The sequence below is a fragment of the Mytilus californianus genome, unplaced genomic scaffold, assembly GCF_021869535.1.
Source record: "Mytilus californianus isolate M0D057914Y unplaced genomic scaffold, xbMytCali1.0.p SCAF_3, whole genome shotgun sequence".
Classification (NCBI taxonomy): Eukaryota; Metazoa; Mollusca; class Bivalvia; order Mytilida; family Mytilidae; genus Mytilus; species Mytilus californianus.
In genome coordinates this window covers 50954354-50972732 of record NW_026262679.1, presented here as the reverse complement: position 1 = coordinate 50972732, position 18379 = coordinate 50954354, and the positions used below count along the sequence as shown (strand labels likewise).

At 33.9% G+C, this 18379-nt stretch overlaps 2 protein-coding genes across 7 annotated transcripts in view; one reads left to right on the top strand and one right to left on the bottom strand.

The window, feature by feature from the left end:
- The window catches only part of LOC127734821 (ankyrin repeat and death domain-containing protein 1A-like), a 162458-nt gene that overhangs the window by 114464 nt on the left and 29615 nt on the right, over positions 1–18379 (top strand). The window lies entirely within an intron of this gene.
- The window catches only part of LOC127734818 (uncharacterized), a 70466-nt gene continuing 61769 nt past the window's right edge, over positions 9683–18379 (bottom strand). The window contains exon 2 of the mRNA XM_052244844.1: positions 9683–11758. Within this exon, the coding sequence (XP_052100804.1) occupies positions 9769–10683 (915 nt within the window). The 5' untranslated portion in view covers positions 10684–11758 and the 3' untranslated portion in view covers positions 9683–9768. The remainder of the gene's footprint in view (positions 11759–18379) is intronic.

Genomic DNA, 18379 nt, shown 5'->3' with positions numbered 1-18379 from the left:
TATGGTAATATTCTTTACAAAGCACAAAAATGTCAGTATTCACCTCAAAAGCTAACAAAACCTTTAAACAGACTTATTAAGAAGGGATATAGTTACGATACTGTTGTCAGGTCATTAAAGATTGCATATTTTGGCTTTAATATTGATTCACTTATAGGGTCTTTGCATCGGAATTAAACAAATTTATTCTAAAACCAGTTGTTGGCATGACACGGGTTATGTTCTTCTCATATATTTTATGATGGTATAATACTAAACCCCTAACAGGAGGGGTTGTGCCTGATATTCATATGATGGAGACATAATCTTTCAATCAATTTAATTGAGGTCTGGAGCTGGCATGTCAGTAACTGCTAGTAGTCTGTTGTTATTTATGTATTATTGTCATTTTGTTTATTTTCTTTTGTTTCCTATTCTGACATCGGACTCGGACTTCTCTTTAACTGAGTTTTACTGTGCGTACTGTTGTACGTTTGCTTTTTCTACATTGGCTAGAGGTATAGGGGGAGGGTTGAGATCTCAAAAAACATGTTTAACCCCGCCGCATTTTTTGCGCCTGTTCCAAGTCAGGAGCCTCTGGCCTTTGTTAGTCTTGTATCATTTTTAATTTTAGTTTCTTGTGTATAATTTGGAGTTTAGTATGACGTCCATTATCACTGAACTAGTATACATATTTGTTTAGTGGTCAGCTGAAGGACGCCTCCGGGTGCGGGAGTTTCTCGCTGCATTGAAGATCCATTGGTGGCCTTCGGCTGTTGTCTGCTCTATGGTCGGGTTGTTGTCTCTTTGACACTTTCCCCATTTCCATTCTCAATTTTATATCCACTTGCTGTTTTTTTATAAAATTAACCAATTGACAAATTTATCGCTTGAATTGATTTATAAATTGTCATGTCATGTCTTAGAGTTTTCCGTACGGTATGGGTAAGCAAGGGCGTAATGTGACCTTCAGATAGTTGCGTCATCGGCAATCATACACCATCTTCTCATTTGTATATTTAAAAGTTTCGGAAAGGGTTTGAATCATCAGACCAGTTCTAAGAACAAAAACAAATAACAAAAAGAAAAAGGATACAAATTACAGAACTAAGAGTCTTGTGATGGTTTATTGTTGCGTCGCTGTCTCATTGATGTATATTCCACAAATCCTTTTAAACAGAAAATGGTTTACTCTTTATTCCATGATTATTTTACTTAAAATCCTTACCAGTATGTTATTTTTTAGATTTGTTCTATGATTGCTAATGAGACAACTCTTCACAAGAGACCAAATGACACAGAAATTAACAACTATAGGTCACCGAACGGCCTTCAACAATGAACAAAGCCCATACCACATAGTCAGCTATAAAAGGACACTTAAATCATTGAACTGAAAATCCTTACCAGTATATATTACTTACCATGTCTTCATTAAAGTTTCTACATAAGTTTTCTTATAAATACTTAAATAATTTGTCAGAAAATCCTTACCAGTATGTTAACAATTAGAAGTGTTCTCCATTTTCTTTAAATTATTCATCTTATTAACAACTAAATCATATTACTAAAAATTATTGCCAGTATATTTTGCTTTAGTTGTATTCATCAAAGTTTCTGAATAAGATTTTTATAAACAGTTGAATCATTTGAAGATCACACTTCTTTATACTGCCTTACAAGTGAAATGTGGGGGAATTTTAGATCACTCTACCCGGCAAATTATCTATTCATCTTAGTAGTCGAATACTTAGTGTCATATGATTTGATAATCATATATAATAGTGATGTGACTATACTGGTTTCCATGAAAGTTCTGATTTAAACAACATACATGAACAAGGAAAAATAAAAGTTTCGGTTTTGTAATGACTATTCTATATTATTTTATAGCAACATTTTTCCCTAAGAGTGTCAAAAACGTTAGCATGCAATATTCTATGATATTGCAAAAGTGGAAAATATAGCTGGAATATGCATTGTAATTATAACAAAACAGAAACTAGCTAAAAAATATCAGAAAAAAATAATTTCTGGCAGTTTTTGCGTTTACATTGAAAATAAAACATAAAAAAGAGGACATTCGTACCACTCGTGTTTTTTCTCACATTCTCACAATCTTAACTACTCGGCCATTCTCACAATCGTAACTCCTCATCCATTCTTACAATCGTAACTACTCGGCCATTCTCACAATCGTAACAACTTGGCCATTCTCACAATCGTAACTCCTTGTCTATTCTCACAATCGAAACTACTAGGCCATTCTTACAATGGTAAATCTTTGTCCATTCTTACATTCGTAACCACTCGGCCATTATAACAATCGTAACTACTCGGCCATTCTCACAATAGTAACTACTCGTCCATTCTAACAATCATAACTCCTCGGCCATTCTCACAATAGTTACTACTCGGCTATTCTGACAATCGTAACTAATCAGCCATACTGACAATCGTAACTACTCGGCCATTGTGACTATCGTAACTACTCGTCCATTCTGACAATCGTAACTACTCGTCCATTCTTACAATCATAACTCCTCGGCCATTTTCACAATAGTTACAACTCGGCCATTCTCACAATAGTAACTAATCGGCCAATCTGACAATCGTAACTAGTCGGCCATTCTGATAATCGTAACTACTCTGCCATTTTGACAATCGTAACTACTCGGCCATTCTGACAATCGTAACTACTCGGCCATTCTTACAATGGTAACTCTTCGTCCATTCTTACATTCGTAACTACTCGGCCATTATAACAATCGTAACTACTGGGCCATTCTCACAATAGAAACTACTCGTCCATTCTCACAATCATAACTCCTCGGCCATTCTCACAATAGTTACTACTCGGCTATTCTGACAATCGTAACTAATCAGCCATTCTGACAATCGTAACTACTCGGCCATTGTGACTATCGTAACTACTCGTCCATTCTGACAATCGTAACTACTCGTCCATTCTCACAATCATAACTCCTCGGCTATTTTCACAATAGTTACAACTCGGCCATTCTCACAATAGTAACTAATCGGCCAATCTGACAATCGTAACTACTCGGCCATTCTGATAATCGTAACTACTCTGCCATTTTGACAATCGTAACTACTCGGCCATTCTGACAATCGTAACTACTCGGCCATTCTGACAATCGTAACTACTCGGCCATTCTGAAAATCGTAACTACTCAGCCATTCTGACAATCGCTACTACTCGGCCATTCTTACAATCGTTACTACTCGGCCATTCTCACAATCGTAAATTCGGGGCCATTCTCACAATTGTTACTACTGGGCCATTGTCACAATCGTAACTACTCGGCCATTCACACAATCGTAACTACTCGGCCATCTTGACAATAGTAACTACTTGGCTATTCTCACAATCGTAACTATCGGGCCATTTTCACAATCGTTATTACTGGGCCATTGTCACAATCGTAACTACTCGGCCTTTCTCACAATCGTAACTTCTCGGACATTCTCACAATTGTATCTACTCGTCCATTCCCACAATGGATAATAAAATGGACTTAGTTTTACTCAATTTTACCATTAAGACACAGTCTAAGTTTAAAGTTTTTTCAGACATCCGAAACTTTGTCAAATCTTTATGGAATTTTATAAAACCTGGAAAGAAGTTAAATAATCTTAAGACAGTAACCAGCGAAAAAAAATGAAAATATTCTTTTCAGTTTTTCCGTATTTAACTGATTAATGGACTTAGTTGTTGTTTTTTTTTTGCAGTAAACAATAAGTTACATTCTGGTGTTAAAATGTTTTAGTTTTACAAAGTTCATAGAATTTTAGGAAGCTTCGGCCGAAGCTTGTTATGATTAAGTTAATATAAAACCATATCATTTAATATCGAAATATCATTAAGTAATGACTATTCCATATTGATTTATATCAATGTCAAAACCATATTATGTAAAGACAAATTATCATCAAGTAATAATAAAATAACATAACGTAATAGAGAACCACATAAGACAGCTTTGGCGTCCCATAAGGAACAGCGCTTAGATTGCTGTTCTTCTTCTCTAAGTCACAATGAGGCCTTCAACACGGAGCAAAAAAATTCTCACTCCACTGAAAGTTTAAGACGGCCACTAGCACCGGTTTGAGCGATATTTTTTGCAATATATTTCTATGTAAGTTCTTGTAAGAAGCAACACCACCAAATCGGGCTCTGTCAAAAAGAATATACTGGAAAGTAGTACACATACGATACAAAATTGTCCCTACGTATTGGTGTAAATACCAAACTATAAACAATGTATTTTGGTAATTTTGGTAACAAATGAAAGGTGAAGTATGGTGATCTTTATAGAACACATTTTGACATATAATTTTGAATAATACAAAAGTGTATGAATGAATTCTAAAATTCATGGCATGTATTTCCTGATTCTCAAAAATGAACTACCTGGTTTGGTGTATCCAAAGTTTCTGTAACCAGTACTGTCTGACGGTATATTGATCCCGCCCGCTCCCGTAATTGTTTGAAAGTGAAAATTTTTAACGTGGAAATAAATGAGGGCCAAGAATAGGTGGTGTGCGTCTTATTAAAATTTTAGTACACAAACTGGCCTAAAATTGAGAGAATGTTGTGGCACACACAAGAAAATTAACCTCAAGAATAAATACACCATAACTTTAAAAAAATAGACCAAGAGCATACAACTCAAGCACAGGGTAACTTTATACGGCCTGTGCATGCATGATATCACTATCTGTAACTTAGTTCTATATCTGCATATTTATCGTCTACTATATAAATGATAATTAAGTTCAATACTTATTTGACTGAATAAGAGGCATGCCCATAGTTTCAGATTTTCATTGTCAATCAGTTTTGATAACGAAAATTAAATCAATACAATGAAATAAAATTCAAAGAACGAGTTTGTTAACCGTAATGGGATATCTGTTTCACAGATGACGACAAATACAATTGTGTAACCACAATCTCGTCCTCTTTTCTTCGATTGAAAGATCACCGGATGGAACTTGTCACCGAATTTTTACTAACAACTAGCAACACGACGGAGAAGGGCAAGGACCTGATTGCCTTTTCGGACCACCTCAGATCACCCCGTTTCTTGTCACAATCGTGATGCTCCGTCTTTAGAAGGTTCTATTCTAGTGTTCTGTAGACTGTTTTTTGGTCTTTTTGTTACGCTAGATTTGTTTTTCTTCTATCAGAAAAAAGCCAAATATATATTGATCTCCGCTTTGTAAGGCGCTTCTCTAGAAACATTCATTACCGTGGACAAAAAAGAAGATTTTACATGTATATTGATCAAACATTGTTCGATACACATTACAAAAAAAATTAAGTTATAAAGAATCAGCTTGCATTCTTGATCTCCACTCTTTAACTTTGAAAAGTAATTTTACTTTTTTCAGATATAGAAATGGAATGATGGAACAGTTTGAGTTCAAAACCTTAGGACAGATGCAAATAACAGACAATGTGACTGTGTTTCAGCACCGGTCAATCATGCATTAACAAAGCTTAATGTGGAATTATAATTCTTGAAGAAATTGATATTGTCATTTGGTCTAAGATGGAGAGTTGTCTCATTGGCAATCAAACCACATCTTCTTATTTTATAAATAATGGCCAAATCCTCATTGGAGTCATTGCGCATTAATGACGATTTTACCAATTGTTTACGTTTTTGTCTATTATATAAACAACTAAAAAAGAAAGAAAGAATCGTAAAAGGAAAAATGATCAGCAAGAAAAGATGGACAAATCAATCTGATGGTATAAATCTTCAGTCGACTACTTATTAGAGCTTAACAAAAAAAAAACACATTTTGTCATGAATTATATTATAATCTACAATGTTGTCGATTTATGACATGTACATAGACCTAGGTAGGCGACACAGGCTCTTTAAGACCCCTGGTTACATACTATTTCCCTTTTCTCTTTTACATCCTTAGCTTTCAAATATCTGGCTTTGAGCGTTCCTGATGAAGATATTTCTAGCAAAGCAATTCCCCGGGGGTATTATCAGCTCAGTAGTCAATACTTCGGTACTGACATGATTTATAACAAAGCTTCCTAAAATTATTCGTTTCTGAATTATATAATTATCGAGAAACTAAGGTTTCAAATCCATCAGGCAAATTTGTCTATTATGTTTAGATCATTTTTGTATATAGCTCTTCAATTGTTTCGGTTCTTATACATCATTGGCTTTCTATTAGTCGGATTTGAGCGTTCCTGATGACGGTAAATCCAAAAAACTCTCCCGACGCATGACAATTATACAGTATAGTTTTCATATTTTAACTCTATTTTATGATTGATGAAATACGCAAGGCAATCACACAAGGGGAGAAGGTACCGAAAGAAAAAAATGTCGAAGAAAAAAAGACAGCATCATTGCCAAAACAAAACCTATGAAAAAATCCGTTTCCTGCTCCACTGGTGAAACCCGTCGTGTTACTCTCGTTAAAATACGTTAATAAGTTATATCATGTGATAAGATATCATACAACGACAGATTGCTGATTGCCTTTTGGTAAACCTGACTTAATTACCATGTAAATCGTATAACGGTACATGTACATTTTCTGACCCTAGCCCTTGACTGAACGGAAAGGTTTGAAATATCAACAAAGTTTGTTTTGGGAGAAAGGATAGACAAGCCTGTTACAAAAAAGTATAACAAAGAAATTACAATCAAAGGCAAATTACTAAATAACTGAACAAGTGAAAAACAACTGCCATATCCCTGACAGGCATTTTTATGAAGAAAATGATGGGTTACACCTGGTTTTATAGTTGTCCAACCTCCCATTTGTATGACAGTTGTTTATAGTTCGTTTATTATCAAAACAATACACCACTAAAAAGTAAAACAAAAATACCGACCTCAAGTCAATAAAAACTCAAGTCAAACGTTATCGCCCTAAGGAACGAAAGGCATATAACTGACTTGGTTCATGCATTTACCGAGAAAAATTGTGGTTTAAACCTGGTTATATAGCTAGTAAAACCTCCCACTTGTATAAAAAATGAAAACAACATTTTAAATAATTTCATGCGTCCGAAGCACTTTTCTGAATTTACCTTCATCAGGAACGCCCAAAGCCGAATATTTGAAAGCCGAGAATGTATTAATTTGATAACAATCTGGCAAGAATTTTACACACGAGAGCGCTTAGGCCAAGCCAAATTAATACCTCGTTCGTCGGATCCCCCGCGTGTTGTGAAAGGTCGACGAGAAAAAAGTCCTTTTTTTAAAAAAACGCGTCCAGTACGGAGTCGCGCGCGACCGTCTCCTAATTTATGTAACAAAATGTCAATCACTTGTGCGTTTGAAAGTAACGCCTTACAGGCACGGAAGTTGACATTAAAAACGATCTACATCTAACAATCACAACGTTATTATGGCCAAATATAATATGAAAATTCTAAACGTAAGACATGAGTGGATTATTTGTAGTTACACTGGTAATGCAGACAAAGACCTTACTGGCAAAGCCCACAGTGAAATGTGTTTGGACAATTCTGTTACCGATACCCGACCGCGCAAGACCCTCATGGGTAGTCAAGGTCGTTTAAAAAAAACCTCGTCGTCTTTTTACCGATTTTTTTGAAGTGTTCCGTGCACGACGACAAAGCACAAACGCCACCGAATTGAAAGATTCAAATTTTGACAACATAACATCCATAAGGATAAATAGAAATCCCGAAGATGATACATTGAAATGGCACGGCAATGAAACTATTACATCTTTTATTTTTTATCTTTTAGAATAAAAGGGTTTTCTTCTTGAATCTTTTATTTATATTTGCTAGTATCATTACGTAATTATAAAGCATGAAATTTGACAAGAAAGTGTTTGTGGTAATTGAATATAACACATCAATTCAACTTTACAATTTACAAATTATTCTAAAAACAGGAATTTGTATGATTGTCAATGAGACAAACTTTCCACCAGTGACTAAATATGTTGAGGTTTTTAACCAGTAAAGTTCACGGTATGGCCTTCAATACAGAGCAATATTCCCATTTACATAAAGATTAAGTGGCTTTTAAATTCTCCAGCAAAGCAATGACTAAGGAGTAAGAACACCATTGTTTTTCTCTAATTAGTTTTTGTTAAATTGGCATTAAAAAAAACTGAGCAGATTTTATCTTTGTTTCAAATAAAGAAATATTAGAAATGAGTAAAGTTTTATCCTGTTCAGTACTACTGTGAAAATTTCACATAACATTTCATTGCAAATAAGATAATAACCATCACCGGAAGTGCAACAATCAAATTTAACACCCTTAGTTTCTTTTTACAAACGTTAGTAACAATGTCACTTCAAAGTTTTCAACATATTTTATAAAAAAAACAAATAAAAAAGAATGGTGCTTTGAAACACCCAAGATATACATGTATGTTTATGACTCAGATTATGTTTTGCAATGAAATGCAGGGTTAACATCCAGTAAAATTTTTTCGACCCTTTTTCGTATGAAACTCGATGTGACGTACTATGATTTGTTGGTATTACACCCTAAATGGAATGTATGGAAATGTCCCTTTTGTTAAGTTAGTATAAAGCATCTGGTGTGATGCATTTAAATACAAAGTAGTATAAATTGGTGTGGTGTTTGAAGGTCATTCCTTTATATATAGATAACTATACATATTTGTGAATTTATAAAGGAGTGACCTTCAAACACCACACCAATTTATACAAAGTAGTATAAATTGGTGTTATGTTTGAAGGTCATTCCTTTATAAATTCACAAATATGTGTAGTTGTATAAAAAGGCTTTATACATAAATATATATGCTTTTTACTGTGCGTATTGCTGTGTTTTTGTTTATTTTACATTGGCTAGAGGTATAGGGAGGGAGGGTTGAGATCTCACTAAACATGTTTAACCCCGCCGCATTTTTGCGCCTGTCCCAAGTCAGGAGCCTTTGTTAGTCTTGTATGTTTTTTTAATTTCAGTTCATTTATATGTTTCGGAGTTTACACTGAACTAGTACAAATTTTTGTTTTGGGGCCAGCTAAAGCACGCCTCCGGTGCGGGAATGTCTAGCTGTGTTGAAGACCCATTGGTGGCCTTCGGCTGTTTTCTGCTCTTTGGTCAGGTTGTTGTTTTTTTGACACATTCCCCATTTCCATTCTCAATTTTATTTGCATACTTTTATTTGAAACAGCTTACCATTCTATATGTAACTATCCCAGGTCAGGAGCCTATAGTTCACTGGTTGTCACTGGTTGTCATGGATTTCTGCCTGTTCATAGCACTTTTTCAGGTTCAGCATGGACCTTTATTTGAGCAGACTACACGGAGTTGTAGATTTTGCTACTAGTTGATCATTTTTGTACTGGAAATGTTGTGAAGATTCAACAGGGTGTAGGCGAACAAATTGAGAAGCAAAGTAGGGTAGTATAAGAACAAGGATATGAGATATATAAAAACATGAAGCACCAAAAACTGTGTAAATTTCTGATTGCTCGCATGCATAAAATGCTTTTCATAGATTTTTATTTCATATTATCAACATTTGGGAATATCTTCTTGCAACGAGACATTTTATTTCATATTGTCAAACATTTGGGAATATTTTCTTGCAAGGCCACTGACAGGTTCACCGATCATGTGATGTGAAATTCCCAAAAATTTCACAGTATAAACCAAATAAAAAAAAATTTAAATGTCTACTATCTTGAAAATATTTTAGTTGCACAGTATTGCCATCACGACAAATCTGAACAGGGTTACAATCTTTGACTATTTGGTTTTACTGATACATAGAACGTCTGCAGGATGTTAAGTCACGTAAATGGTAATAGCATAAAAAACTCAGGAAATGTGCAAATGGTCTTGGATGAATGATGCGATTCTCCTTAGTCATTATAACTTGTTGCAGTTCAAATGGAATCATTTGTGAGTTATCACTAAATCTCAGCTCTTGGATTGTAAATGCCTTTAAAACAGTTAAAATATTTTCGTGTTTTGTCGAATTGAGCATTAACTGTTGGTTCCGATTGAAACCGAGCCACACACCGTTTGGAGCTTCTAATTTTTCATCGGTGTATTTCGAGAAAACATAATCTATCAGCAAGATCGACGCCATGTATTTTTTATGATTGTAGAAGAAAGAGGCTAACAACAACCACCAAGATACAGCATCTGAGTGCACGCTTATCAATAGTTGACTGATATTACGTCTGTATGTAAAATATTTTTGCTTATTATGTTTGCTGTGAATTCGTGAATGCTGTGATTCACAGGTGTTCGCATACGATAGAAACAAAGTAAAAAGATCTCTCGATAAAGAGCTCCTAGAATGATACAGGAAATATCTCAATAGACAAAATATATTTCCATGCTTTGATGAAGCAAGGCCACTTGAAAAGATTTTCATGATTTCCGATACAATGCTGAAGGATCCATCAAATATTCCGGTGACATATCTTCGATAATCATTCAAAGTTTTTGATGACGAGAAACATTTGATATCTTGGTTGTATGCATCTTTAAGGAGCTTTAGTAAGGTCGCCTTATTTTGTTCGTTGAACCGTAAATAGAATAAATTATTGTCAGGTATGAAAAAGTGAAGTAATGTTGAATTGTTGATACAGTATAAAAGTCTTCGTAAGCATACCTTGAAGCAGGGTGTTATGTTGTATGGGGGTCCAAATAGATAAATCATATTCTTCTGAAATCCAAAACATGAGCGTTTTCAAGAAATACGAACATATTAAACCTTTTAAATCTTCATATTTCTCTATAATTTCTTTTAAAAAGATTTTTAACAATGCATAGCATAGAAGTTGGGTATGGTTGAATGAAAAGATAAGAATTTTCTCTGGTACGGAAAATGATATTCGCCATTGAATGTTTTCAATGCTAGATTCTTTGCATCCAATGGGAACAAATAAAACGCCACATTTGATTTTTTTTTCAATGTTGTCTGCGCTAGGACCATGAATTGTATTGAACTTTGGTGCAGCTTGCCTTATCATAGTAAGGTTATGTTCTTTGTACAATTCACTTGATAAGAGACTCTTAGATCCTTCAAAATGTAAGAAACGTTTAAATATTCCAGTGTTATCTTCTATACGGTTGTTATCTATAAGTAAACGCAGTTTTGAAAATCAATGTGGTGTATCTTCTGTATCCATTATAAGGACTACCTTCCAGCCTTGCACAACTTCACTTTCGGATTCATAAACTTCAAAACTCATATCAATTAACATAATGTCTACATCACTTCCACTCAAATTCAGACCTTCGGCTTTACTTCCACTGCTTATTTCGGGAAAAAGTCTAAATGCATTACGTTTTTGTGGGTGGTTGTGGATATCGCAAATAATGAAACTCAGTCGTCTAGTCCGTACATCCACTTGTGTTCCAATTTTGTGACGTAAGTATTTGTAAAACAGCAATGACTCTTTTGTACTCTCAGCCATTTTCTTTAATGGTTGTGTGTTCCTGTTCCTACTCAGGAAACAAAAGGCTAGATCTTTGCTAAACAGATACTGTTGTCGTTTGTTACTTTATATCGTATTTATATTTCGGTTATTGTTTGTTCATAAATCTGTCCGTTTGTTTTTTCGTTTGAGCTGAGAACAAAGTCAGATCTATCATGACTTGAGCTAAACACAGATGAAGGGATAATTGAATGAATTAATCACTTTATTTTTATTCTACTCTAACGCCTGACTCAGCGGGGAACAATTTCTTGAATGTCACCCTCTCGTGTTGAGTAATCAAAAATCAATAATCTGAAAAGACAATAATTCAAAATACTATAATACAAAAGAAAAAGATGTTAATTTCCAATAAAAATTAAAAGAGAATAATTTAAATTCAATATGAATAATTTGAAAGACAATACAAACATACTGCCCTTGGATGAAGGTGTTAGGGTAGATTAACACACGAGGGAACAAATTATCACCCAAGACGAAGTACTAGTCGTGGATGATATTTTTTTTTCACCGAGTGTGTAAATCACCCTTAAACCTTCATCCCAGGGCAGTATGTTTCTTATTATACTGAATGCTTTATGGTTCAAGCGTGCGCTATGTTATTAGGACAGATATAAAAAAAAATAAGTCATAAATTAAGTTTACTTATAACAACAACAAAACGACGGAAATGATGTAGAAATAAGAATAGGTAAACCTCGGCCTGTGCAAGTGTTAATTGTTCCGGATTGGCATTTCGGGCTCAGCGAATGTTAATTTTAGGCATTAATACCCGTTGTTAATATTATCACATGTTATTATGGTTTGGCGGGGCTTGATGAAAGGTTAGTGAAAATTAACATATGCCGCGTGTCCAATGAAATGAATGGATACTTAATTTGCATAAAGTATAATAATAATAAATTAAATAACGCATGGTCAAAAGGATGATAGAGCAGATGTTTCCTCTTAAACAACATTATAAAGCTTGACTTCGGGTTAACAATCTCCTCTACCTACACCTTGACTTTATATGTTTTGTTTATTTTAGCCCCGACTACAGTGTGTTGAGCAGGACACATGGTTTAAGTTTCTAAATGTATCACTTATACCTATAACAATTTAATGCATTAGGTCTCACTTTGTGTCATATAACAAATAATAAGGGAACTGAAACCAAAATAAGAGTATCCGACATTGAAATAAAAATATAAGTTATGAAAACTTATGAAAAAAATGAAAAACAATCCAGCTATCTCCGTAAAAAAAATCCCACCAACACATCAAAACAAAAGCGGGTGTAATTGATGAAATAGCGAAGGGTCTGGATGGGGTTTACAGAATAGAGAATAATGGGCAATAAGTGCAGAATAATGGGCAAAATATATAAAGAATTGAGAAAAGTAGGGCAAACAAATTAAGGAATAGGGAATAATGCGGTACTAAAATATAATGAATAGAGAATAATTGGCAAAAAATATAAAAAATAGAGAAAAATGACTTAAAAATTGAAGAATACAGAAATGAAGGACCCCCATCCGGACCCTCCTTTATTGAAAGGTTGAAATTGTACATTTTCATTTCAAATTATATTGTACTTTCCTGGTTCCGTTTCCTTGACTAGTTCTAATCTTTCTCGTTGAACTAAATATTTCCTAGTTTTCCTAATCCTGGATTCATAACGTTTATTCTGAAAAATTTTAAAATCATAGTTTTATTGTGCTTATCATAATGGATTTACCCTTTCACAATACCAATTGCTAAAATGTTTTACCAAAATTGCAGTTTGCATTTATCTATACAAAATAAATTGATCAACATTGTAAAACAGTAAAGCTCATTGCTAGTGGAAGGTTGTTAGTCTGAAGCAAATGTAGCGTATCAAATATTATACTTACAACCATAAATGACTTGAATTCTACATCTGTTATTGAAACTGTATAGTTTTATTTCTATACAAGTATATCAATTGTAAAGACATATGAAAGGTAATATAGTAATTTTTGAATTGCTATAATATTAAGTAGTAGTCCGCCTAAGAATCAGGCAGATACCAAATAATGTTAGGAACATGAATTTGGTCAATCTGATGCATTATTTGTATATAAACAGTTATTCTCAACTACTTTCAGCTGACATAGTTAAAAAAGTGGTATATATTATAATTTGTCTATTTTAGCATGTCAGATTGTGTCCTAATGCCTTTAATAATGTACTATAAAAGTACTGAAATATATATTTTTCATTGAAGAAATACTTGAAAAAACAAATGGGAAACCTTAATATCTTTACAAATTAAGAAATTAAAGTGTCATATTTTATTAAAACAATAATTGTGTCTGTGTGTTTTTGTCTCATTAGTACACATATTGTCTTTACAAAAAGACTGGACAATGCTAAAATATAGGTTAGAGTTATCTCCCATTACCCACAATGCAATAGATTTCAACAATGGCAGCCCCCATGGGCTCCTGCTCAATTGGATTTTTTGCCTCAACAAAGTGTGGAATATCATCACTGCACACTTCACATACAACTTTATCAAGATTAAAGGACTGCCAGAGGAATATCCAAGCTCATTTGTTGAAAGTTGGATTGAATGCAGGTGTAACAGGAGTAGCAGACGTCACATACGAGGGGGAACTTATTTCAAAAAGAGTGGGTTTGTTCACTGTTGAGAGTGACTTCAGTGTTTGTCCATATCATAGAGATTTCCTTGGAATAAACTGGAGACAAAAGGCCTTGTGCCAATATCCAATTCATGAGGGAAAGGCCAAGCCTTATCGGAGCTTTACAACGGCCATGAGCAGACCGTCAGCCAGACGAATGTTAGCCGACTTTGGTGTATTTGTGCCCATTGGCTCTGGTAAGTACAATGTACTTTATTTTGTTTGTATTCCAATTCATTAATTATATTGTCAAATATATACATGTTTGTTCATAACTGATGGATTGAGTTTGTTTGGTAACAAACGATTGAAATCTTTAAACAGGTTCAGTATGTTGACATTTTCAAGGACACTTCTCCCTAAGTAACTGATAATATACATATAAGTGTATTTTAAAACAAGGTGCACATTTTTGTATTGACAAATTACCCCTACATGTACCTTAACATTCTCATTTTTTTTTGTATTAACATATGCCCCTACATGAACTTTATTTTTGAAATCTGCCATGTCAAGTTGATATATGATAAAGTTGACAGTTGTGCATGCAGGTTCTGTAGAGGCATTTAAGACCGACCTACAAGAACACCAATAACAATGGGGGCTCTTCTCCACTGTGTATAAAAGCCATAAGCCCATACCAGGATTCTACACATACCAATACAGATACAGATACAGATACCCTCCCCCTTTTTCCACCACAAACCTGAATTCCCAAAAAATAAGTTTTACATTATATAACCACAGTTTTTTTTATAGGTGAGGATCAAGTATTTTGAAAGGGGGACATAGCAAGTTAATGTTTTCACTTTTGATTGATACTTGTAAAAGTTTATGCATAAACATGATGAAGTTTATCATTTACTTTCAAATTTTCAAAAGTTCAGAATGTACATGATGTATCACCTCCTCTAAATATCCAAAATACATCTAAATATATACTTATATAATATGAATGTTTCTTAAATTTAAGTTTTATATGTTTGTAAATATTGTTTATGCTTCTCTTGAAAACGTCTTGGTTTTGGGATTTTATACCAATAAAATAATTTAATTTGACTTAGACAGTATATGATTTTTTAAATAAAGTATTTATTATTATTATAAGCTACATAATGGAACCCCTCTCCCCCAACTTAAATGCTTACAGTGTTCTCCATTTTTCACTAAGGTAAGGTGGGTGTTGTGAAAAAATCACTTGCAACCGGGTGTTTTTTTTTGTTTATTATTTCCAACCGGGTTTTTTACTGTTGGAGGGGGTCACAAAAATAAGGATTAGTATTGTATACACATTTAATAAAATTGAACTGTTCTTCTGCTATCACTGCTAACCATTCATTTGACCAATTAGTTTTGCGGATCTCGGATATGGCTTTTGTAGGACTCACTCCTCCTGCCAATGCATAGCTTATCGATCCAAGTTTCTGTCCTGTTCCTCGCTTTAGTGCTGTATTTTTGGAACACAAAGCAGTAATATCCTCCTTCTGTGACGATTAGCCATTTAAAGTCCTGTTCATATTTATCAAATGAGGGGTAACCTCTCAATGTAATGACTATCTCTTTTATGAGGGGTACATTTAACAAGATACAAATTAGCACATATTTATTTTATTTACAGAAAAATTTCCCAAAGAACTATACATCTATTTGGTATTATATGGTCAAAACATGTCCAAAAATTTTGTAATATTCCTGGACTTATATATCTTCTTTATCATTAAAAATAATGGGACCTTCTTTTAGAAAAGTTGGTCTGAATATAACGATTTTTTCCCCTTTTGAGTTAAAAAAATCTAAGTTTTTCTCTTTTCTTTTCTTCAACAGAATTAACATAACCTCTTGCCAGAAAGACAGTCCCTCGTTTAAGGGATATCACTCATTTGGGGGATAGACGTATTTACACTTGTATGCAAATTTGTCTGCCATTATGTAAAATCATACAGGTTCCCGTAAACTTTTCCCAACCTGTTTATCTTCGCGATCGCTTCTGTGCCTTTTCCGTTGTTTTGATACTTTTTATTCCATTTCAACAATTTCAATACAACTATCCGTTTTAGTTGACTTATTTGGCCTAGAATTTTCCTTATCACCATCGTCATCTGCCTGTCTCTTCCCCCGATTAATAAAAGAAAACATTGAAATTTGATGATCCGCCATTTTTGTCAATGAAAACAATCAGTAATCTGTAATCTGTGATCGTAATTCTGCCAATCAAGGCACACCTCCATTCACATAGAGGAAAAAGTCAATACACGATAATTTACAATACAACGCGCATCACTTTATATATTAAAATATAAAAAATTTCCGCCACCTCATAAATTATTATATTACACAGCACAAATAAAACAATAAATTCTTTTGATAGAAATAAATAAAAATGTTCTTTCAATGAGAAATCAACTCATTCTGGGACCATGTGTGCCCTTTATGTCATTGCAAGGCCAAGCTACCTATACTACGCTAGTTAGCATTTAGAAGTTAGATTTTCTGCTGCCTAGGTTATCTATATTAGCTAATAAAGCATAGCTCTTGTTATGCAAATTGTAAAGCAACTGTCTACACAGGGGTTCTAAAATGTTACTTGTTTCCTCAAAAGCAGTTCTGTTTATATTAATGTCTACATAACAGAACGGGTTGATAATAAGTTGGATAAGATCAACTGGAACCGAATTTGTAACTTTAGCTAGGATCAGGCTTCCATTATTTAGGATTTTTGACATAATTGGTATTCTTGCCTCATCTAACTTTTCACATAACAGGATAAAATGTTCCACAGTTTCATCCGCTTTACTACAGAGTTTACAAGTTGAACTAGTATAATTCTTTGAAAATGATGCTTTGTGGGTTTGTAGGATATAGTTCCCAGTTGCAATTTTAAGACGTACAGGAATTTTTCTGATGTCCTTTAGATTTGCACTGACCGAAATTGCTAAAGGATGTACGGATCCAATGTTATATTTATGGTCCATGAATTTGAGTGTTGAATATCCTTTTGATTCATCGATAATTTTTGATGTCCAATAGTCATGAATTTTGGAATTAACTAGCTTTTTCCATTGAAATTTTGATAACGGGTTGTTTAAATAAGCATACAAGTCAGTAATTTCATATTTTAAGCATAATTCCTTGATTTCAATAAACCAGCTGTGACTATTGTGGGGTTTTATCTGTAGCTGTCTTTCGGCTAGCCGCCATTCAATTGTATCACATTTCGCTCTAGATATCTTTCCAAATAAATTGATAGCTTTGACATGGATTTCAGCTTCGATAGGGAGTAAACCAGATAAGGTATAAACTGCAGAATCAGCTATATTGGAATTTAAAGACAAAATTTGTTTGATCCATTTCTTATACTGAATAGAAATATTATAAAGTATTTTTCCTTTTGGTAATAAAATTTCCAGACCATAAGTTAATATTGGCAGAATATAAGTTCTTATTAATGATATTGAAGTTTTACTATCTAATCCATTCTCTCCATGGAGGCCTGTACCCATTAAACTGTACATCGCTCTACGTGCTTTTTTTATATTTTCGTTTACTGTAGTGTCAGCAGAGTCTTTATCAGATTTTTGAATTCCAATATGGGAGGCGTTTTGAACGATTGGCATATTTTTTCCATTTAATTTCCAAAATCCATCCTCGATTACATACATTTTACGGCAGGTTTTTACTGGTATAACAACGCTTTTTGTAGGCTGCAATAAATATCCTTCCCTTTTGCTAAAATCCAAAGCTATGTTAATCATGGTTTGTAGTTCTAGAGGGTTATTGGAGACAAGTGCTACATCGTCAGCACATGTAGAAGCACAGCAATTGATGTTCCCTACTCTTCCACCAAAACCTGATGTACTTAAAATGTTAAGCAGTGGATTAATGTAGATTTTATATAAGTCAGCGCTGAATGCACCTCCTTGACGGACCCCTTGGTCAATAGAGAACATCTGTTTCGACATTAGATTATTCCATTTAATAAAAGAAGATGCATTTTCATATAGTAATAGTATGGATTGTTCCGTAAAGTCTATCTGGAACATACGACGGATCAAATTAGCATGTACCACAACATCGAAAGCTGACTTGCCATCTAATAAGGCTATGTAGACTGGAAGTTTAAGGTCTTTACTTTCCCTTTCGAATTCTTCTATGGAAAGTTCACAAATCAGTGGAGAAGTGCCCTCAGTGAATCCTTTTTGAAGCGGGTTTTGAGAAATTATAATTTTCGGGTTTTTTCTTTCTTTTAATATCTTTTCTATAATTTTTG